This window comes from Carassius carassius, chromosome 44 (assembly GCF_963082965.1).
Source record: "Carassius carassius chromosome 44, fCarCar2.1, whole genome shotgun sequence".
Lineage (NCBI taxonomy): Eukaryota > Metazoa > Chordata > Actinopteri > Cypriniformes > Cyprinidae > Carassius > Carassius carassius.
The window spans coordinates 3,672,181-3,696,075 of NC_081798.1; the positions used below are offsets into that span (position 1 = coordinate 3,672,181).

At 34.7% G+C, this 23,895-nt stretch overlaps 1 protein-coding gene across 1 annotated transcript in view; it reads left to right on the forward strand.

The window, feature by feature from the left end:
- Window positions 1-19,539, forward strand: part of wdr18 (WD repeat domain 18) — a 60,902-nt gene extending 41,363 nt beyond the window's left edge. Inside the window, exons 8-10 of the mRNA XM_059537676.1 lie at window positions 12,642-12,808; window positions 15,817-15,885; window positions 19,131-19,539. Coding sequence (XP_059393659.1) covers window positions 12,642-12,808; window positions 15,817-15,885; window positions 19,131-19,259 — 365 coding nt within the window. The 3' untranslated portion in view covers window positions 19,260-19,539. The remainder of the gene's footprint in view (window positions 1-12,641; window positions 12,809-15,816; window positions 15,886-19,130) is intronic.
- Window positions 19,540-23,895: the final 4,356 nt, after the last annotated feature.

The following is a 23,895-nucleotide window of genomic DNA, read 5'->3' on the forward strand; positions in this document are numbered from 1 at the left end:
CCCTTGGCAGACTTTTATAAGTCTGCCAGGAAACAATGTTTTGATTACAAGCTGCCAGGTTGAGTAAAGTAATTACTGGATTTGCCAAGCTTTTTGCCAGGTTAGTGGCTTCAGTGAGTGTTCATTTGAAATATGTGAAGGCTTTGACATTTAATTGCTCACTTGCCGTTAAGTTGTGCTATTTTGCATAATGGAAACATATTACTTTGAATATTTATAACATTTACAGAAGAGAATATTACAGCAAGATGCAGTGTCCTGCCGATAAATTGGGTTCAACCTCATTAAACAGTGCAAGCAATCTGTCAAACAACTTGACATGGCAATCCTAGCTTATTAAACTATTGGCTTATGACTTCAATTGAAATATTTAGTGTGTCCATTCTTTGGACAGCTTGGGTAGTACACTTTTTTTTTTTTCTCTCTGCCACTTCACTCACAATCTGTTTTTCTACCCTGTACACACGAACATTAAAAAATTTGGGGTCTGAGATTTTGTTCATCAAAGAATTCTGAAAGTAGTTCCACAGACAAAAATATTAAGCAGATTACAAGCACAGCTGTTTTTTTTTACTATATAATACTAAGCATATTTTCAACATTGATAATGATAAGATAATACATTTTTCTTGATCAGCAAATCAGCATGTTAGAATAATGTCTGAAGGATCATGTGACACTGAATACATGCATCACAGGAATACATTTTTACAAAATATTTAAATCAAAATCCATTTTTTTATGTAATAATATTTCACAATATAGCTACTTTTCTTCTGTATTTTTTATCAAATGAATACAGCCTTGATTAAAAAGTCAACATTAAAAAGTCTTTAAAAACTGATTTTTAAAAGAGAGTTTTTTGTGGTGCTAATTATTATTGTGCTATTTATTTTTATGTAAAGCGTCAATTTTAGAATTTATAGCATTAATAATGAAGCATTGGTTTAGTGCAGATAATTATTTGTATTAATTTTGCATTTGTGTTTTTTTAAAAGTTTCTAAAACATTCTGTAATATTCTAGTGCTTTCTGGAATATTCCAGAACATCATGGGACTAGTCATAACAGACAAAAATTGTGCAACGTACACTGAATTTTGTATGACTCACTTTTGTAAACTGTTTGATAAACTGTTGTTTACTGAGTATTATGCCATTTTTTTATGCATGAGTAATAACAGATCAGCTGTTTTTTATCATTCATTTTCATGATAACCTTTAATGATACACAAAACATAATTTTGTTTTTCATATTCAGCATGTCAAACATCATGAAGAAACCTTAAGAAAAAAAAGCCAAACAACGTTTATAAAAGTCCTCAGCTGTTGCATGCAAATACCACTTGACTTCAAGAACCACAATATAGAGTTTTATCACGTGAAACCACTTAGTTGGAAAAAGTAAATGGAAAAGCAAGAATGTTTTGAAATCAGTTGAATAACTTTCACACGACTGAAAGTTATGTTTTAGTTACTCCCCAGACATCGAGTGATTAGTTCAAAAGTCATAGTGTCATGTAGAAGAGGTCAGGTTTGTTGACCCCTGTGTTAATTACTCAGCACTGGCAATTAACTACTGCTCATCTAATCTCTTAATCCCATCTGACCTAAAGACAAGAGCACTCTGAAAGAAACGAGGGTTTAGAGAACACTCAAATGGTTCAAAACCAAATAGAGATGTCAGAATCACTCCATTCTCCTCCCGTCCCATCTCCTGCTCGCTGGCTGTCTGTCTGCCACTGGATTATCAGATGGGATGGATTTTTCGGATTTTATTAGGCATGGCCTCAAATTGAGTTCATGTTTCTTGACCTGGTGATATATGTCTTAAATATATGTCGAACAGTTGTTAATAATAGACTAGATTAGTGGAAAAAATTATGTATTTGCCCCATTTTTATTTCTTTTAGGTATTCAGATGAAATACAACATGAAACAAAGGCAACACATACAGTTTTTTTTATTTTTTTATTTTAATTTACGCATAAAAGGTTGTCTGACACCTAACATGCATGTGGATACTTTGTGAAATATATCATGCCTTATTGATTGCAATCAAAAATAAAGCATTAAAAACAACAGAAAGTCTGCATTTCATAAAGATATTGCATTAAATGTTGCATGCACTGCAAAAAAAATTAGTAGCATGCTCAGTATTTTTGTCTTGTTTTCCAATACAAACATCCTTAAATCAATATTAATTAGAATTTGAATACATTTACTTAATATGCAGAATTAATACAAAAAGTCTTGTTTTCTAAGAAACTGAACACAAAAAGTGAGTTCATGCTTAAAACAAAAACAAATATCTGTTAACGGGGAATGAAAACATGTTTTCCCTTTGAATTAAGTTCATTTTCTTAGCCCTTTGGCAAATATTTGTTATTGTTTCATGCATCAATTCATTTCATTTTGATCTATTTCACAGTAAACAACATTTGTCGTCATTTTGCTTCTCAAATAAATATGTTTTGATTTAAGAGTAGACATTTGCATTGGAAAACAAGACAAAAACACTGATAAAAAGCAAAAAATTATCTCCAGTGTGATCTGTAAATATTATTAAACTCCAGTTGTTTGGAGCAGAGGCATTGAAACCTTTAACTGTTTTTTAAATTAATGAATAGATGAATGAATAAAAAGTAATGGAAATGTTTTTTTTTTTTTTTACAAATACAACTCATTGAGGTCTCTAGATATTTACATTTATAAATTGATGTATTATGTTCCTTTCAATTTATTCCTTAAATTTTCTTTACTTGATTTAAAACATTTTATATTTATCTTCATAAAACCAGCAGAAACCCTGAGAAATTATTTTATTATATTACTACTACTTAGGGATATGCCATTATCAAATTTTCATGTTGCGATTAATTGCTGATGCTTTTATCATGGTATACGGTATTATCACAATATTGAAATTTAGTTTCAAAAAGTAGCCATAATACAGTATAACAGGTTTAATAACATTTTCTTATAACAAAAATAACTCAATATTTAAATACAATAAAACAATCCAGAAAAAAATTATAGTTAAACGTTTTACACAGATTAAAGTGCAGAAGAACTTTAAAGACCAATAGGTATTAGTTTACAATAAGACCTCATTAGTTAACCTTAGTTAATGCATTAACGTTCACAATGAGCAATAGCTACAATTGCTACAGAAGTTATTAATCTTTGTTAAAAAATACAAGTCTTAGTTCATGTCAGCTCATTAAATAACACAGCTGCAACTTTCGATTTTATCAATGTGTTATTAAATATTGGAATACCTAAGATCAGTAAATATTCAGAAGTTTTTCATTGGCAGTTTGTTAACTAATGAATTAACTAATATAAATGAATGAAACCCTAATGTAAAGTGTGAACAATAAAGAATCAAAACACTTTCAAACAATATCTAGGGTATGTTGTAGTCCAGAAGTTTTTTTTTTTTTTTTTTTTTATAAAAAAGCAAGAACAACGGAATGCCTTTAAAAACCTTCTTTTTTACAGAACTATTTCCATTTGCCACAGATTCAAATCTCAAGCTGAGCCCAGGCCTATGTTTCTTATTCGAAAGCGAATTTAGAACTAGTAAAAAGGAACGTTGAGTTGCTTCTTTGAAAACTTATTGCTTTATTCTATTAAAAGCTCACATCTCCGAAAACATCAACAAGCAAATTTTCAAATAGACATTATCTTTATTAACAAACCGCATATTTGAAGTCTAAACAAATAAATTCTCACCTAAAAACTCTTAAAACTAAATTCTGTGACACAAAAACAGTTCTATTTATATAAAATTAAAGTGGGTCTGAGTGTCAGCCATGACAGGCTATGAGAAATACCGCAAACAGACTGATACAAACGGTGAAACGTTTGGAATGCTGTTATCAGTACAATATCGCATTGCTGGAAACGGCACCCAGCCAATCGGATTTAAACTAGAGAGAACGGTTGTAGCAATGTATGTAAACATATATTTCAACTTGATAGCTTATATGCAACACAGTTTTTATTTAAATGCTGATTATTAAATAAATGTGATTAATTTATTAATAAATGTAACTTTTGTTCTTGGTTTTGTTTTCTGTTAACATTGTATTATTGTATTTGTTTTATTTCATCACTAGGCTTTTTGCCTTTCCTTGGGTGTTATTTCCCTACTTCTAACATGAAAAGTGCTCCTATTTTCCCTGGGAGATTTTAAGGAGTCATGACAAAGAGCTTCTATAGTAGTAATGGAAATGTGTTGTAAAAAGCACCATTCAAATCAAGGTCCAAAAGCAAGATTAAAGAAAAAGCTCAAAGCCTTTGGGAAGGAAGCCTCTTGGACATTTGGCAGAATTACGGCCACAAATTTGACATCCATTCCGCCCCATTCCCTCTGGGATGTCATCATGCCAGGAGTCTCTGCAGTGCACTGGCAGAGTATGCATGTTACCCACCTCTTTGCGCTTTTCCCCATCACTCCCAAGCGCCACGTTATGTGACCCGCGAAGTCGGAACACAAAGTTTATGACCGTGTGTCAGAGTAGCCTGCACCATTAGTGTAATTCTAGGAGTGGAGCCAGTATCCCGTGAATCAATTGCCATGATTGAGTGGGAGATAATTAGCTGGCCCTGATTGCACACAACAAAGAATAATACTTTTGCTTAAGTACGCAGCACACAAACTACATTTCATGACTCAGTGGAGTTTAATTTGGGAGTGTTTATTGCTCCGAAACCTACTGAGCTGCCTTTTAACACGGCATCTAACTGACAAAGAAATTAAGTGAACGATTTAGAACAAATTATGTTGCTCAGGCGAAGCACATCACATTTAATTCAGTGAAGTTTAGTGTTAGCATGTTGCTTAGCTGAAGACATGATACTGATGCATAGCTTTAACTTGACTATTTTATGATAGCACTTTATAGTTGGGTCTCATTTGCTAACATTAGTTTAACTCACATTGAACAATATCATTTTTACAGCATTTATTTAATTATTTATTGTTTCGTTTAGTTCATAGTGCATTAACAAATGTTAAAGGGATAGTTCACCCAAATATGAAAAGTCTGTCTTTTTCACTTTTTCCCCTCTCAAGTTGTTCCAAACCTGTATGAGTTTTTTTTTCTTCTGTTAAACACACACACACAAAATATCTTTTGAAGAATGTGGGTAACCAAATAGCTGCTGGTCCCCAAATATGAAAGAAATACTATGAAAGTCAATGGAGGCCAGTTTGGTTACCCACATTCTTAAAAATATTTCTTTCTTTTGTGTGCCACAGAATAAATTCATGCAGGTTTGGAAAAACTTGAGTTTTCATTTTTGGGTGAACTATCCCTTTAAAAGATGAGCTTGATTTTAAGTATAACCAAATGTTGAAATTGACTAAGATTAATAAATGCTGTAGTATTGTTCATGTTAACTAATGTAGTTACAAAAAAGAAAAGATTGTAAAAAAATAAGTACCGACTTGCCTAAAAGTTGCGATAAGTGTGTATTTATTCTTATTTGGAGCTGATTTCTCTCTACTTCTCCTGAGTTTATGATTATTCATTAGCTATTTGTTTTCCAAATACTTTATTTCACTTAGCAGAGCATTTATTAGCACACCAAAACTCCCTGGTCCTGGAGGCACTCCAACACTGCAAGTTTTGCGTGTATCTTAATCAAACACACCTGATTCAGGTCATCAGCTCATTAGTAGAGACTCCAAGACATAAAATTGGTGTGTCAGAGAAAGGAGACATGCAAAATGTGCATTGGTGGGGTGCCTCCAGGACCAGGGTTAGAAACCACTGCATTAATGAACTCCCTTGTCAATGCAAAAAATAAAAATAAAAAAATGAAGCAAAAACGAAACAAACAGAAATGGGCACATTTATCTTGATTCTTCAAATCTAGAGACCGTAAGCAGTTTTGTGGAGGTTGCCTGCTCTTCACCAGCTGGCATTTTATGGGGTTTAAAATGTTATAAAAATGTTTCCGCTTTTGTAGAAGTGGTATATTTCTCTCTCATTTCGCTGAATGACAAACTTCGAAAAATCTTAGAAATGTCACTTCCAGTCTGGTTCTTTCCCTGTGACAGACATTTATGGCATTACTTTCATGAAGCCTTGTCACGCTTTGTTCAGCCAACCTGCTTCAAGGTGTTTTTCTTAAAAGCTGTAGATGAGAATGAACAGACTGCATGGCTGAATGGCTAGTAACATAATGCAGTGCATTATTACAAGGCCATCAGCAGACGTTGCCATCATATCTTCAGTGGTGTGTATAATTCACAAAATGCCTCGTAAATGGGGCTGAATCAATTCATGTGTTCAGAGCTCTGCTGCGGTGCTGCTCGTTGTGCCGCATCTTTATAATATTTACTATATTAAAACATATGAGTCACTTATAGTAGGATACTTTATGGAGATTTTCATGCATTATTATTATTATCAATAAAAATAGATTTTTGTTTAATTGAAAAAAAAAAATTCTGAAAACTAAACTAAAACTTAAATTTTTGGGGGATTATTTTTAAGTTTTGGGTATGTGTTGTATTGAAAAACGTGGAACATAAAGACAAACACATCACTGTGCTGAGAAATGTAACATTGTTCGACATTTTTGAATTTCAGTGTATTAACTTTACATTTACTTAAAATATTCAATGATTTTAAAATATTCTAAAATAACAATAATAGATTATAAACAAAAGAAAACTATACAAAAATTAAGAGAAAAATGAAATAAATACTGAATTAAACATTTTAAATTACAATAAACCTTTTTTAATTACAATAAGTCTATTTTTCTTTTCATTTTATGGTAAGAGCAACTAATACTGTATATATACACCGATACTACATTTTTTCTGCCACTACCGATTATTCAGAATGAAATCTGCCGATACCGATAATTTATTTTTCTTACGTGAAAAAAATCATTAGCTCTCCCAGCTAATGCTGTAACTATGCAGGGACGCTTCTTATTTGGTACATTACTATAATATTAGAGGGTAAAATTAACAAGACTAAACTATTATATTCAACTGAGGGTGAGTAGATGAAAAATAAAGTGAGTTTTCATTTTTTGGGTGAACTATCCCTCTAAGTACAGTTCAGCTTTTACATTTCTCTGTGTCAAATAAAATTATTTTGATGAATTTCAGCAAGCAAACTGGAGTTGTGCCAAGGGAATATATGATGAGGGGGGGTTCCCTCAACATTTCCATGTTTGAGTGCTGTAAATCCACCCGCAGGCGTCCTTAATTTTACTACAGGAGGTCTTAAAACCCTCATTAACATTCATGTTATGCCTCCCGCATACACCACCAAAAATAATAGGTATCAGCCCGGTTCACCCTGTTAGTCGCTGCTTGATTTGAAATGTCTCCTGCAAGTATGTTATCTTTTAGCCTTGATTAATGAAGTGTCATTGAACATAATACAGCGTGACACAAGACGTGGGTTGCACCAAACCATCTTTTTCATCTGTAGTATTGTTATTTTGAAATATTATTTGTGTGTTAATTGAACTTCCCAGCAAAATCTCAAGCTGACAATCATTCATTTCATCTTTAGATCATGACTTTCTCTCTGTGTAGGTGCATAAATGTGCCAAACACACACATACTGTAATCTTTATTTGATTGTGGGGTATCTGTGATTTTTGTTTTAGTTGTACAGTCACTCAAAAAAGCTTTTGGAGGTCATAGTTTCCCCTTTTGATTACTCAAACACTCAAGAGATGCAAATATAAATCAAAGTCTCGAACAAATGAGTAATTAAAATTTGAAGGGAATCAATCATTTCCCAAATCCCATCTGAATGAAATATTCTTGTGTGTTCCTGAAAATATGAAAAACCGAACAATCATGGAGCTTCACTGTGTTGAAAATATGCCAAACGTTTTCACAGGGGTCTTTCAAGGGGGATTTACTTGATTTGAAATATTTGTCATTATTAAACTTGAGATGACTGCTGTCATGCCATCAAACTCATTTCTTCACATGTGCACCTTCTGAGAGATTCTTTAGGCTATTGAAATTCATTGCATTCATTTGTTATGTACTTATTAGCAGACTGACGTGGAATCTGCACCCACAGATTTTCATTCAGTTTGAATGCCATCTTTCATGAAGTTATAAACATCCCAGTCCCTTTTAAGTTATTACATTCATTGATTTAGATAAATGTTATGGGTCACCATTAACTAATGTAATTTGTTACGCGTGCAATGGGGTCTATAAGTGAAAAAGCTACCATTTGTATTTTTAATTTTATGTGTACACATTTTTTGTTTAATCTTGTGCAATTAATTATGAAAAATATAATTGTAATTAAATTAACACATTTAATGCACAGTTTTTAATGAATGAAATTGTTATTGATGTTGTGCGATTAGTTGTGTATAGTAAATTTTTTTTTATTAACATGCGATTAACGCAGCGCACATTTTCTGTTTGACCCGTTGCGTAGACCATAGTTGGAGAAATGGAGATGCTGTGTTGCCAACTTAATGTGCTGTTACTAATAACAAATGTACATTTGCATAAAGCATCTATATTTGTCCATGCCTATGTTGATTAGAGTTAAAAAAAAGAAAGAAAAAGTATAAATTTAAGGTACGGTACATTTATAACATAACGTGTGTTTAAGTTGCGATTAGTCACGAGTTAACTCATGACAATCATGCAATTAATCGCGATTAAATATTTTAATCGATAGACAGCCCTAATTTAAACACATACATTAAATAATTTAGACCACTAAAGTTAATATAATGAAGTGTAGTCTTATATTTATCAAAATGCTTTTCATTAGATTTAATCTCTATCAAATACGAGCAGTAGACAGTGATGACTTGTCTGAGGTAAATAAAATGCTACATGACATTTTGTTTAAGTGGTTTTAATGACGTCCTTTGTGGTTGAGACAGTAATTAAACGATTACATGAGGGGTGCGATGTTTATTCATGTATATTTTGCATTAAAACTGGTAATAAAGAGGATGGGGTGTTCACTTGCGCTCCTATTGCCTGGCCACGCAGTGTGAGCCTCAGCTGACTGCACACATACCTCCTCAAATGAACGAGGCCTTTACACTTGTCACAGCACATCAAAGAGCATCATTGCAGCATGCACCATGCAACACATTTTTTCTTATTTAAATCTAATGCACATAATTCCACAGACTTCTCCATAAATAATGTGCACAAAATATAAAAAAGTCAGCAGTTTCCATCTGGGCCTAGTTAGTGGACACATTAGTTCCACAAGCAAGATGGTGGTATTGTAGTCCTGAAAGAGGGCTTGTGGGCTCTGGATCCTTTCATAACAGCTCTGATCCAGGTTGAATTGATGAAAAGACCCATATAATTTAATTGCCTTTGGAGAGGAGCGGCATGTTTTTCCCGCCAAGTCCGCACTGCCGAGAGACCAGCTGCTGCATCACTGCTTACCTGTTTTATCATAATTGTTTTGGCATCGTTCAGAAACAGGGATTAATGTAGACACAGTTCACTGAGCCGCTGCTCTGCAAAAAACCTATTTATCACCGTCTTTTCTTTTCGCGGAAAGTGCAGGGCCGCTTCGGAAGCTCCCATTGCAAAAGTGGCTTTGTGTTCATTTGACTGGCCTCAATAAATCAACAATTCTGAGTCGAAAGGCTTCAGAGGAAACGGGGGAGTCAAGTCGCTTTCTTTAATGGCTTCAAAACAAAAATGGCGATTTGAACGCAGCCTGATGTTGATCTCCATATCTGTTCTCGTGCAGCTCAGCTATTGCACTTTTAATTAGACCACATGAGCACACACTCATGAATTTAAATTTTTTTATTATGATTATTATCTTATTTTAATCTAATGATGTCCTGCGACTTGTGCCAGGGGAACTGAAAACCCCTTAACAAACAATTCCAACCTGGCGAGATGCTTCCTGTGTGGCCAGTTTCAACTTTTGATGTCATCAGCGTTTGGAATGACTCAGTCCGTGAGTGATGGAGCTCATTTTTTTATTTTTCTATCAAACGCCAACACAGTTTATGAGTCTAATCTAATCTGCCAACAGACTCTTCTGTGTGATAGATCTCCTCACTCTGTCTCTTTCTGTGAAATTATGCAATGATTAATCTTTAGAGGATATCAGGATGACAGGACAAAATTGTGCTGTTGAAAACAGTTACTCCACAGCATCTTAGAAGTGTGGATACTTACCTTAATTATGTTTGCTTAATCCAGAAGAATTGTGGCAATGTCTCCAAGACACTTCAAGAAACCTACCTGCAAAGCTACGTGAAAAACAATGTGCAAGTGCACCTAGGACAAAAGCTTTTTTTTTATGCATAGTGTGGTCACACCAAATGTTGATTTAATTTAGTGAAGTTAATAGAAGTTAATTAATCAAATCTATTTACGGCATTATTTTCGAAGGCATCCTCAGTTTTTTACACAAGTGCGTAAAACTTTGCACAGTACTGTAGCTTTGCAGGTTTCTTGAAGTGTCTTAAAGACGTTGCTACAGTTCTTCTGGATTGAGTCTGTTTCAGTTTGTTCTGTTTCTTCATATTATTTCAGATAGACTAATGATGATCAGATCTCTGTGTGGAGCACTGGCTGTTGTCAGATTCCTTGTGCAAACAAAAATCTGACTGGATTATTACATTTAATGGCAAAAATAATGTTTGGAAATGTAAACCGATATTTCCTACTGACACACTACAGCAAAACAGAGAAATAACTGACTTTAAACCATTTTTTGCTGGTGAAAATACTAGTGCCCTAAGATTTTTTTTATATGTGACCAATGTACTGTTTGCAGCATTTAAATAAGGTATATTTGCATACATCCTGTTTTCTCAGAATTAGGTCCATAAGTCTGTGAACATTTTGAAAATCTGTGTCAGAATTGAATGCAGACCTGCAATTCATGGAAATAGTTTCAGGATTTTTCTATGAAATATATTTGTTTGTATATATTTAATATAATATATTTAGCTTGTTTATTAAATATATTGGTCATTTTTTATGTATACCTACCATGTGGGTTTGATATAATGTTAATATATACTGGGGCCAACAGATCTTTGAAAAAATGCTTCTGTTTTGGATTGTTCATATTTTATTTGAACTTTTTTTTTTGACTGAATTTAATTCTGATAATTAAAACCTTAGAAAACATTAACACCATGGGCTATGATTCTGGCTGAATAAATGTTATGTTTTTTTTTGTTTCTAAACTTTTAAACATTTGAACAGTAGTGTGTAATATATTTACTATATATTATTATCAAATGTATCAAAATTCCTTTGTACCAAAGTTCCTGCTTTCAGTGAAGCACAACATGCTTTTTAGAACTTTCTCAAATCATGCTGAAGAACATGATTGTCTTGTCTTTACAATCTTTTGTTTTGATCCATCAGTCTGCTTCAGGGTGATATTTAGTACCTGAGCTAATATATCTCACTGGTACAGATGATTTGTGTTTAGCCCTTTTATAGAGGAGAACAAACAGCAGATGCCAAAAGCTCAGTTGGACCTGGATGCTGTTAATTAATCTCAGGTGAACTGCAGGAACGCTCTTCTATTCCTGAGAGTGTGTAGACACTGCGTCAAACTCTCTCCTGCCAGTGTGTTTCGGTCAGTGTGAAAGACAGGTTTCAGACACATAGATGCTGTTGTGATTGGTGTTGGTGTGTACACTGACAGTAATGGGCAAATAAAAATGTCCAACATTGTAAGCGGGAAGTGAAGAGCTCTTCAGTGCCTCAGAGTGCAGAGTTGTAAAAGATTATCTGCTGGTTTTATCTCCTCCGCTTCCAATCCAATTCCACTCAGCAGGGGAGAAAACTGAAGTGAAAAGAACCTTGAGATTTTCTGGTTTTAGCGCACACACACACACACACACACACACACACACACACACACACACACAATATGTGTTTTTTGAAGTCTCTCTTGTTCACCAAGACTGTACAAACAGTAATATTTTTATTTAATTTATTTGTGATGGCAGTCAAACTAATACTAATTGTATTAGTTTGACTGCCATCACAAATAAATTAGATTTGAAAATATATTACAATAGAAAGCAGTCATTACTTCAATCTTCAGTGTAACATGATCCTTCATTTCTTAATAGATTGTTATTATTGCTATTTACTATGTGTCCTGTTTGATTGAATTCATTTATTTGTAGCAAAAGACATACTCGTACATTTTAACATGATTTACAGAAAACACTCTCATTCATGTTATTCATTGTACAAATTGTTGATATAACAAGATCTTAATTAAGTGTCATTTTAAAGCGTTACCAATCCTTGCCAATATCCTTCAAACCACTAGGTTTGTCCCATTTTTCAGCAAGAAATATTAAATAATTAAAAAATAGAAAAAAATATTTCTTTTTTATATTTTAATAAGTACAGGTTGGAGTATGTTGTTCACTTTTACATAAAAATATATTTTACGCTAAATAACAGTAGAGCACCATTTCACTGATATTATTATTTACATTTTATTTAAAACATTGAAGTTGAAGTTATATTGCTATATTAGTTATTTTGATTGAGGAAATGGTTTTTGAAGATTTCAATATTCACAAACCTATATTAAACTGCTAGGGTTTTCATAGAGAACTGATATTTTAATCTATCTCGTCTCTTTGACAGGCCCCGTGACCAATGCTGTTATCATACCAGCACCTGCCAACATGTTCCTTGCTGACAGCCATCCATCCGTCCCACTGCCTCGGTTCAGTCGCCACCTGAACCCCTCCGAGCAGGGTGACGGCACGGGCCCCGGAGGCATGTGTCTGAGACTGGGAGCCGACACACAGGTAACATCTGAAACACCGCTTGCGATTTAAAGGCCACATATCATGGAAAATATGATGAGGTGTGAATGTTTATGAGATGTCACAATTGCTCATTTAGAGCAACAGTGTTACATTTACTTATCAATTCATATTTGGTATGCAGCAACTTGGCCTTCCCTGAGAAATACAAAAGGTCACATGCAAAAGTTTAGCCAAAGCCAGAGCTCATTTACATATAAATGTCTTAAAAGATGCGGAAGCATAACATTCTCTGCTTCTATAAATCAGACATCATTAAGAACTTGCTGTATGTTAGGACTGAATAATGTAGCCAGAATATTTGATAGTGTATAATATATTATTTATCTATGTTTTCAGTCATTTTATGTTTTTTTTTTTGATATCGTCTTATTTAATAGTTTTTTAAAGGATTATTCTTGCTGTGGTTTTGTTCTTTAAATGCACATTTCGAAGTATAAGTAAATAAGGGTGTTTCTTGACTTTTACTCAATAAGCACAGGAAGATTTTAACATTTATAATTGATCATTTGCAGTTATATGCAGAAACTTATTTGTTTTCTTGAAGCAGTTTGAAATTATTTACAGAAATTAGCATAAACATGTTTTTGCTTCAAAAATTTAAATCAGCAACTGAATGTATCAGTTTCTTTATTTCCAAACTTTTCAATCGTAGTGTATAACATATCTTCTGTTATATATTTAAAATCTTTCTTGTCTTGATTTAATGAAGAAATATAGATTCCATTAGTGCCCGCCCACTTTTTCAGCACTGTTGGTTCTGGAAGTTTTTTTTTACCCAAAGTGATTTTAAAAAGTATTTGTTAAAGCATTAAAGTCATGAACCAAACCAAGAATGCTGCTCTTTTTTTCTGCTGTGACATATCGCCCACTGCTAGCATCATGGGAAATGTCGATTTTTCACAAGTGATTGAGCTATTAAATATGATTATTTAAAACAGAAGTTGATGATGGCCTGATGATGAATGCACCATTTATTAACAGCCTCGGAGCTCTGTCTTTAGCTACCTAAATGTTGCTAAATATATCTTATAAATAAATAAATAATATTGGTCACAAAATAATTACAAATCCATCATGAATATCCAGCCATCCTCAAATGCATATTCAGGTGGTTGTTCTTTTCCTTTAATGCAGGTTTTTAAGTTTCACTGACACTTGTAGAAGGTGTAACAGCTGCATTCGGTTGATACGATTAGGTCCAAACTTTTGTTATCTTTCTTTCCTTTCTGCATATCTGCCGTTTTCCTCTTCCTCCCCTCCCTCTTAGTTCATTTACAGAGCGGCTAATCTTCCAGCCTCTGGGAGAGCACATGACATCTGGAAAACATGCATCTTTCACCTATGCACATTGAGAGGGAACCTAAAACAAATGTTTTGATAAGTGCATTAATACTTCTACCAGGAAGCAGAAATAACTGTGACCCAGAGGCTGCACCCAACATCACATATTCAGCATGACTGGCATTCCACACAGCATGTAAATTAAAGCTGCTCTGAGAAAATTAATTTCTCTTATGGAATTGTTTCTGTTATTCACTTGGAAGGCAAAACCCGGCCTGAATTGAACAGCTCAACGCTCTAAATAATCGCGACTCGAGGGGAAAGTCTATTAACAGCCTGACTGACTCTATTCAGATGGAGGTCAGCGGTAAGATGGGTTTCCATCAGACCTGTTGCCATCCTGAGTGGAGCTTGAGGAAAGTGGGTTATGGCCCTGAACTTTGCATAAAGATATTAAAGCTCTTATTTGGCCCTGAATTAGGCAGCTCATGGTGGTGAGCTAAAGGTTGCTGCCGGAGCTACAGAGGTCCACTGCTCTGCTTTCATAACTTATTCTGAAACTATTTTTTATTAAGCTTAATCGTCTGCGATATTTGCCAGCTGTTTATTTATCCTGAAAACAGTTCATTTTAATTGGTCATTCATGTTATTTTGCATTGGTAACAAGCCTCCACAATCTTTCCTGGTGGCGGTTGCCAGATTACAAGAGTTTAAATCCTTTGTACAGTGGATTACTTGATGTTTCCGACTTGGCAACCTTGCACATGTGCTCTCTCTGTATTACAATAAAAATGCTTATGCGCTGAAAACACAGACAAAAAAATGTAAGATTCATTTTGTGGTGAAAATGGTGCTAGTGAAAATTAGACTCCTAAAACTAATTCTACACATTTATATGCACTTTATGTATCCTACTTTTAATAAAACTTGTTCTCAATTTTGATTAAAAAGCAGTTGTGCTGCTTACTATTTTTATGGAAACTGTGATTCATTTTTTCAAGATTATTGGTAAAAAAAAAAATATATTTTTAAACATTATTAATGTCTTTACTGTCACTTTTGATTAGTTTATTTTGTCCTTTCTTTATAGTATTAATATTATTAATTGGTTAGAAGTATTTCTTTAAAAAAAAAAAAAAAAAAAAAAATTTGTACTGCACACATACTTAAATAGTAGTTTAACCAAGGCCTCCACATTAAGGAAATTATGTAGATTTGTGTCTGTGGGTGTTTGTATGAGCACAATCAAACTACTATGCTGAGCAGCAGCACCTGCTTTACTCCTCTTTCTGTGAAATCGGCAGCTCTACTGTATCCATCGAGGCAGGAATGGTAAATTCCCACAGACGGGCACTGATGGTCCGTAACTCAGCAGAGTAAGATGGCAGGATCTGGGAAGGGCTGTTAAAAAGAGATTGACCTTGCTGAGATTTTCATTGTCAGCCTTAATAATCTCGTTGGACCCTTGTAACAACGTCATCCCGTCCACAATCCCCCAGACACTTATTCACTGTCAGCAGTGATCAGCCTGCAGGAGACAGCCATGATTAGACCCTGTCTGTAATTGACCCTCTACCGTTTGGCACAGCCACTTCAGGGAAATGCTACACAAAAACACCTTATTTGCACAGTCGATCATTATTGTAGCTTAACATGCTATTATGTTAATGTTTAAAGTGATTTGCTTTGTCTTTTCACTCTCTCAGAAGCCGGAGGGGACATATTTGGAGAAAGCAGACGAGCTCTACTCTCTGATGTGTGCTGTCACTGACAAGGTAAGTGGGGAAGTTCACCGCTGCTGTTGTGAGTCAGTCGTAACTGTGAGCTGAATTTTAGCAAGGCGGAGATGGTTTGAAGCCTGTTGGCTTTGATTTTTTAGATGATCAGCGTGAAGAGAGTGGAGATGGAGCACTTGTCATGAGTAGTGTGGACTAGTGCTCATCCAGGCAGAGTAATCAACCCATAATTGCCAATTTAAGCAAATAACTCAACCTTTTATATGAATTGCAATCAAATATTGTTTAAAGAAAATGTTCAGCAAATTAAGGTTCTTTGCTATGATATCCAATGCGAAATTTCTCTACCTATACCGATAACCGATTATTCAGAAAACTGATGACGATAGTTTGGTTTTCTTAAGGAAAAAAATCTCTCATCTAATGACAGAGACCAAACTACTGTATTCAACTGCTATTTATGTTCAGATGTAATAATCGCAGTCAAATAAAAACTGAAATGTTTGCGTACAACTCATTTGCACGTAAGGTCGTTTTCATACAAACTTGATTTTTTCAAACATACATAAATAATTATCAATAAATAATCTAACTCTAGTGTACGCTGGATACTTTCCTCAGTTTTACTTTATATTTCCATTATCCTCTGCAGTTTATTAGTTTTTATTTTGTGCCATAACTAGTAGTAATGTGAAAGGGACTCGTTTTCCTAAGGCTCTACAGTAATCTGTCATGCTACACATATGAGTGACAAAAGGTCATTTATTGCTTGAATTTTGTGATAAAGGTGTCAAAATTAGAGCATTGAGACTTTCACTGCGTCCAAAATCGAATACTTGCCTATTGGGACGCGAGTTGAAAAAGGTTTGGAACCACTGACATAGTAGATGTAGTACGTCTGAATTTCCTTCAGACTACCCAAATTCATACTACACAGAATGCACTTTTTTTGTCTTAAAGTTCAAATTCAAATGTAGTACCTATTCAGACAGTAAGCGATTTCAGATGCACTGTTTATCTCTTGTAACAAAGAAAAAAGCTCTTTGTGATTACTGGACAGTAGGTGAATTAGATATAATGTTTGTTGAAGGGAAAAATATGGACTTTTTCCATATAAGCATATCATTGCTTTTATCAGTCGTCACAAATTATTGTCTGATGTGCTGGTGCATCCCTAATAATATGTGGATTTAAGGCAACCAACCAGGCAGGGTAGGTGATTTGGTTCAAAACCATTTTTTGTTATGGTGGTTGTCTTCACATTCCGATAGCAATCACCAAGTTAAGTGGTTTAAATGTATTCATATCATGTATGGAAGCCGTAGGTTCATTAAATGTTTGCCCAATCATATCGCTTAGTCAGATGCCTACAACCCTCCACCAACTCCATCTCACGTTCACGTGTTTTGGAGGAGGCATGTCTTTGGAGAGTGATTTGCTCCGCTGATTCACACCGCTGATAGAGGAGCTCCACTGGGCCACTCTTATCCCAGAGTTCTGCCTCTCTCCTCGGGATGTTGAAAGTGTATTTGAGAGCCAACGAAGGAGAACGCCATCAGACTGGGCTTGAAGCTGAACTGATTAACACATAAAGCCTACTGTAAGAGTTGATCTTCTCTCAGCTCAAGCCTTTAGAGTAGAGGAGTGCCTTCAGTAGCCAATCCTACTGAAAATGTGAGACCAAATTGTTGTATTCTTAATTTTATGAGCTTCCTTAATTAAGAGGGGGTGTCTGTATAATTTCGGCCTATTGAACATCAGTTGTTCAGGGAATTAAATACAGGCAAAGCACAAGCTGTGTACCTCATAACTCTGTCCAAATACATTATTTTAGCCTCTTTAAAATGTCAAAGTACAGTGAGGCCAGATGGTCCCAGCAATCCTGTCCATCTGGAGGGACCGACGGGTGTTTTGGGGTTTGTTGCCGTTATCCGCCTCCAAATGCGTTCAGGTCACCATAGAGGTTGTTCCCTCTTCCTCATGGACCTCCTGACGCTTTTAAAGGGAGTTCGGCTCTTGCAGGACCATTAAGTGGATTAGTTTCACTCACTCAAAAGGGAGTTGGATCCTGCAGGAGAGCTCAGAGCCCGCTGTGTTTATTCAGGAGATGTACAGTATGTAAATAAATATAACTGGAGAGCAGGAGAATTTTTTATACCCTCCCTTAATCTGGGGGAAATGTGCATCGCTGTCACCCTCCGTTTGCCTGCATGGGAGGAATCGAGCACAAAGGGAATGTCAATATTTCCTCCGATGGATTAAGGATGCTCTAAAACGGGATTTGATGACCTCAGCGAAAATATATGATGAAACTTGAATTCTTAGCCGCAGGTGCAGGGTTTTTTTTTCTATATGAAATAACCTCACCTCCTCATTTACACAGCTCATCTTCTAATTTATATATGCTTGAGATTTAGCTCTTTTAGATTAAAGGAATATTCTGGGTTCAGTACAAGTTAAGCGCATTAGACATCTGGGACATTTTTTTCAATAACCACAGAAAATAATATTCTCTTTGCCAAGTTCTTTAAAACAAACACATTGTTTTTATAGTAATGCTTTTACAACCTAAGCGTATGACAAACTGCTGTACTAATATAATGAGCTGTGGTTGCTCCAGTCACAATATAATATAATATAACATAACATAACATAATATATTTAGTGCTTTCAAATGATTAATCACGATTAATAGCATCCAAAATGTTGTTTACATAATATATGTGTGTATTGTGTATATTTATTATGTATATGTGAATGAACACACCTACAGCATATATTTTTAAAATATTTACACTTATTTAATATAAAAACGTAGGATATTTTTCTTAAATATATACGTGCATGTGTGTGTATTTATATATACATAATAAATATACACAGTACACACACATATATTATGTAAACAAAAACTTTTATTTTGGATGCGATTAATCGAGATTAATCATTTGACAGGACTAAAACAATATATAGAGTAAGATAAATTGTGGTCATTCCGGTCACAAAGGTCATGGAAATATGATATATATCAAGTTTTTGTTGATTGAGAGTATTATTTGAGACATTTGTACAATAATATGTTTGTTTAAATCTATTAATTCTGAAGTATGTGCCTCACATACAAGTGAATATCCGTCCCAATAATTTCTAGAAAGTAATCTTTAAGAATACGTATGTGTAATTGTGAACGACTGGAAAGGTCGTGTAGAAGTCTTGGAGATTGAAAGTGTTGGAACTCTGTCAAACAGCGATGTGATGATAAGTGTGGCTCTGTTCTCTGTCAGAGTGTGTTTGGTGATGGGGAGAACACTAAAGTTCGAGTGTCTGAACTGGAGGAGGAGGTGAAGACCCTGAAGAAGATCAATAAAGATCTGTATGAGTTCTCCACTCAGCTCCTGACCAAACCCAGCTAGAAGAGCTTCCAGCTGCAGAGGTCCTCCGTCAGAACAGTCGGATCAGTACCAGAACAACCGGAGAGAAAAATGCATAAATTCTGCCCAATTTTTATGTCCTAAGTGCAGGATTTTTTTCACATCCTTAAGCACAAGGACCTGGAGGTATATTTGTAGTGTGTTTATGTGGTGACATTTACTTTCTGTATTATCGTAGGCATAAACTTCAATTATTTGGTGTTTTTTCTTAAAAATTTATTTTGAACTGTACACTTCATTAAAAAAAAAGTTGCCAAAAAATTCACAGGTGTGACATTGTAATCATTTTTCAGCCTCTTTATTGTCATTCCAACCAGCACGTAAGACACAGATCCTTTAAAAATATAAAAAATACTAATAAACTGATGATGCGTCTACCTAAAAGCTTATTTATTTATCGTTACCAACCTTTGAGAACTTGAGTTTAACCCCATCACGGTAAATTTGGGAATTATATACTGATAATTTGATTGGTAACTGCAGTATTTCTCTGTTTTGGTGTGTTTTGTGAAACGTAAGTCACACAATTAATATAGAATAATATTCCATAACATTTCCTTATTTTTTTAAGGAGAAAATGTCAGAGTATAACATGATTGAAATGAAAGACAAATTAAGAATCTTCTCACAAATTGCATTTTTGTGTTATTTGTATTGTTACTAACATTTAAATGCTTCTTTAGTTCAGCCCTGTCAAGGGAAATAATATAAATGAATTAATACATAATAATATTCCATCACATTTAAATAATTTTTTAAGGAGAAAATGCCACCGCATAACAGGGTTGAGCAGAAATGCAAGTAAAGAATTATTTCAAATTGTATTAGTTTATTTATTTATTGTTAATAACCTTTAAGTGCAAATTTGGAAATTATATACTTAGTTCGATAGATAACTTGCAATATTGCAATTACGGGTTGGGAGTGCTTAGTAAAATGTAAATCTATACACCATATATAAAAATCTGAGAGGAAAATGTCAGAGCACAACAGGGTTGAACAGTGTCAGAAATGGCTAATGCTAAAAGCATTTTTAAAACAAACATTTAAAAAATAAAAATAAAATAATAGTTCCAAATAAAAAAATTTCTTTAAAAAAAAAAACATCCTGCAATAAAAAATTCATTAAATGATGTGTAGGCATTTACTGTAGTATCAGAAATTACTTTATCAGAAACTTTATCAGTACTTTATCAGAAATCTTTGTTCTGACCTTTGTCTTCAGTAAAACCTCAGACATGAGCTCATTCTCCTGCTGTACATCCAGCAGCTGTCAGCGAAGTCATCGTTTTGTAATTTGAAGCTGGCCAGAAAGATCAGATTAGCCGTGTTCATACAGCCTCACACCGTCATCTTGTTCGAATGACACTTCGATCTGGCTTCCTCCACAGTGCCTCTCTTTCGCTTTGCAGTGCAGCCTAAAACTTCATAAACACCTTTCCCCCGCACAGCGGCTTATTTTCCATCTCTTGTTACAGGAGAGTAAAGCTGCCCTCTCTGTGACTCTCACAGACGCCTCCCGGGATTTAAAATTCTGGAAACATCCACAGAATCTTAAAGAGGAAATATTAAAGCCTTTAAAAACTCAAATAAATAAATCAATAAGAAACAAGTGGGAAAAAGACATCAGTATTCCACCGGCATGCTGTTGTGAAGGCAAAGAATGCTTGATTTCTATCTAGTTAACTCAATTAGACCATGTGATGCAGATAAGACCCATCTGAGTACCATCGTCTTAGGATGGAGAGACAGACAGACAGAGAGAGAGAGAGAGAGAGAGAGAGAGGAAGCAACACTGATAACAATTACAACTACCTCTCTGCACTTTCTCTTTGAAGATTGTTCTACTTCAGCTGTTCCTGCTCACAAGAGGGAGAAACAGTTCACTCCAATCATTGTGTGGAAACTCATTCTTTCACCTTGACAGAGTCATTCTGTGGCCCTCAGCTGCGGGAAGTATTGTAAGCAGGTTGTTCATAGAGTAACAGCTTTTTAAGAGCTTATTTAGTTGCAGTGGATGAGAAGGAAAGGTGTGCTTTGAGCCGCATGTGACGTGAAACACCTGGTCCCTGGGGAGTTTCTTTCTTCTGTTGAACTCAAAAGAAGATATTTTGAAGAATGCTGGTAACCAAACAGCTGTTGTTCCCCATTGTCTTCCAAAGTATGGAAACAAATATTACGTAAGTAATATAAGTAAAATAAGTAAAATAAGTCAATGGGGACCACATTCTTCGAAATATCTTCCTTAGACAAAAGAAACTCATGCAGGTTTGGAACAACTTGAGGGGTGAGTAAATGATGATGGCATTTTCATTTTGGGTGAACTACCTCTTTAGTTGGTTCTTTTGGACCCGTGACTTTTACAGTGCCCACTGCCCAACATGTATATTAGGAGAAAATTTAATTTTATTTATTATTTTTCTGAAATGTAACGCACATTTCCACCACATTTATGTAATTCCCATTACATATCAAGTGATGTTATTGTGGTAGAAACTATCTGAGTCATTTAAGTATTACTATTTTTGGAATAAAATCTCCAAAAACATTGAAGCAAATTTTTAAATAGGCTTTATCTTTATTAACAAAGCACATATTGACAACAACAAAAAAATCTTAAAGCTACATTACATGACACAAAACTAGTATTATTTATAAACTGTAGTGGATTTGGTTGTCTGCCATGACACTCGCTGTGAGAAATACTGCAAGCGGAGTGATACAATCTCAAATATGAAATAGTTGGAGTGCTGTTATCACTCGAATATCAGATTTGAGGACATGAAAGAACTATTGTATAAAACTAAATTTACTTAATTTACCGTTGAATTCATGCTAATATCCAAGGATATCATATATCCTTCACTGCCTTTGATTTCATTAAATTTCTACCTAGAAATAGACATTCTTCTCAAATATTCAGTTGACTAGCTCACTTAAATATTTTCCAGATCATCAGATGTTATGTTTTGACGTCTTGAAATGTGCTCTGAGACAAGTTGCTTTTAAAAGTGCCTTGATGGTAGATACAATGAAGTCTATTAAATGAATAGTTCATTTCTAATACTAAATTCTGACATTTAGTATTACCTGCATTTTAAATATTTTTTTTCATTCTAAACCTAAGACTTTCTGTATTCTGTGGAGCACAAAAGAAGAGTTCTGTTTTTGGCCCCACTGACTCACTATATAGTCAAAAACAGATTGAACATTTGTATTGACGTTTTCGGTTTCTACAGGTTTAGTGGCTATATACATGAGCCTGGCATTATTGAACTTTCCCCAAACTCGTTTCTTGATTACAATATCATTATAGCACTCAAATCTGTGCCGATTGCCGTCTAGCTCCATGCAGCTGTCATTCAGCGTATTTGTCATCAGCACTGCAGAATACTTCAATTCTCTCTACTGGTTTCTGCATGCTGACCAAATCAAATGTTTTTTGAATGTCCTATGCAAATATAGCCCTCGAATTTCAACATGTTCTCAAGAAGGACGTGAATAATTTAAACGGCCTCTGTTCTGTTGAAATTTGTCACAGCTGCATATCAAGGCTGAAGACGATGTGTGGCGAAAACAGCCAGTGCTTGTGTTTACCACTGAGAGCTGTTTCCCTTTCATGCAGAGCACTCATTTCAATGCCAGCTTGTGTCCTTATTTACAAACTTCGCTTATTTAATGTCAAGAGATTTCGTGGATTTACTGCATGTGCTAAGTAGAAATCTGTCTCGTGCTCTTTCTTTGAAACACTAAATGTCATGTAATCTCCAAATCCATATATCAATACTTTCTGGTAAACAAATGAGCAAAAAAAAAAAAAAAATTAAAAAAAATCAAAAAGGTAATGGATCTGATGTCCTTTTGGTTAGTTTACTTTCAAATGTCAATCGCTAAGGGCTGGCTCCTAATGCAGTAAATCTAATGCTTTGATCTTTCAAACACCATCATTGCAGTCAGTGGGTGTTACATTCCTTCAGTCCAAAATAAGTTAAATAAAAAGCGTCCCTCCATAATTAAAAAAAAAAGTGTTTCACATGCCTCCTGTAGTGAATCGATGCATTTATATAAAAAAAATACCCGTATTCAAAACGTTATAATCACTTTATTCTAGCTTGCGCTCACAGTTATAAAACAGAAGCAGTTCCGGGGGAATGAGTGAGTCTCGTGAAAACCAACGTTTGTTAACAGGAGCAAAAAAGCAAAGTTTCCTTACTTTAGCAAAGGAAAACCAGTCTCCTCTTGGATTATATCAAAATCCTCCGACTTTCTTCTTTACAAATCCTCGTTTTGTACTTCTAATTAGTGACTGGTGTTTTGTTTTGATCTCTATGCTGCATTTCAGTCGAGTCACATCTGAGCGGCGCATGCACAAGCCGACCTCTACGTCATTCCCCCAGAACTGCTCTGTTTACAACTGTGAGCCCGAGATAGATTAAAGTGATTATTACATTTGGAATATGGGTTTTTCTCTTATAAAAACATATCAATTCGCTACAGGAGGCCTTTGTTCACCACCAGAGCAATGTCACTTTTTATTTATTTAATTAATTTTTTTTAATGTAAGGGCACTTTTTATTTAGCGTCTTTTCGACTGAAGGAATGCAACACTCATTGACTG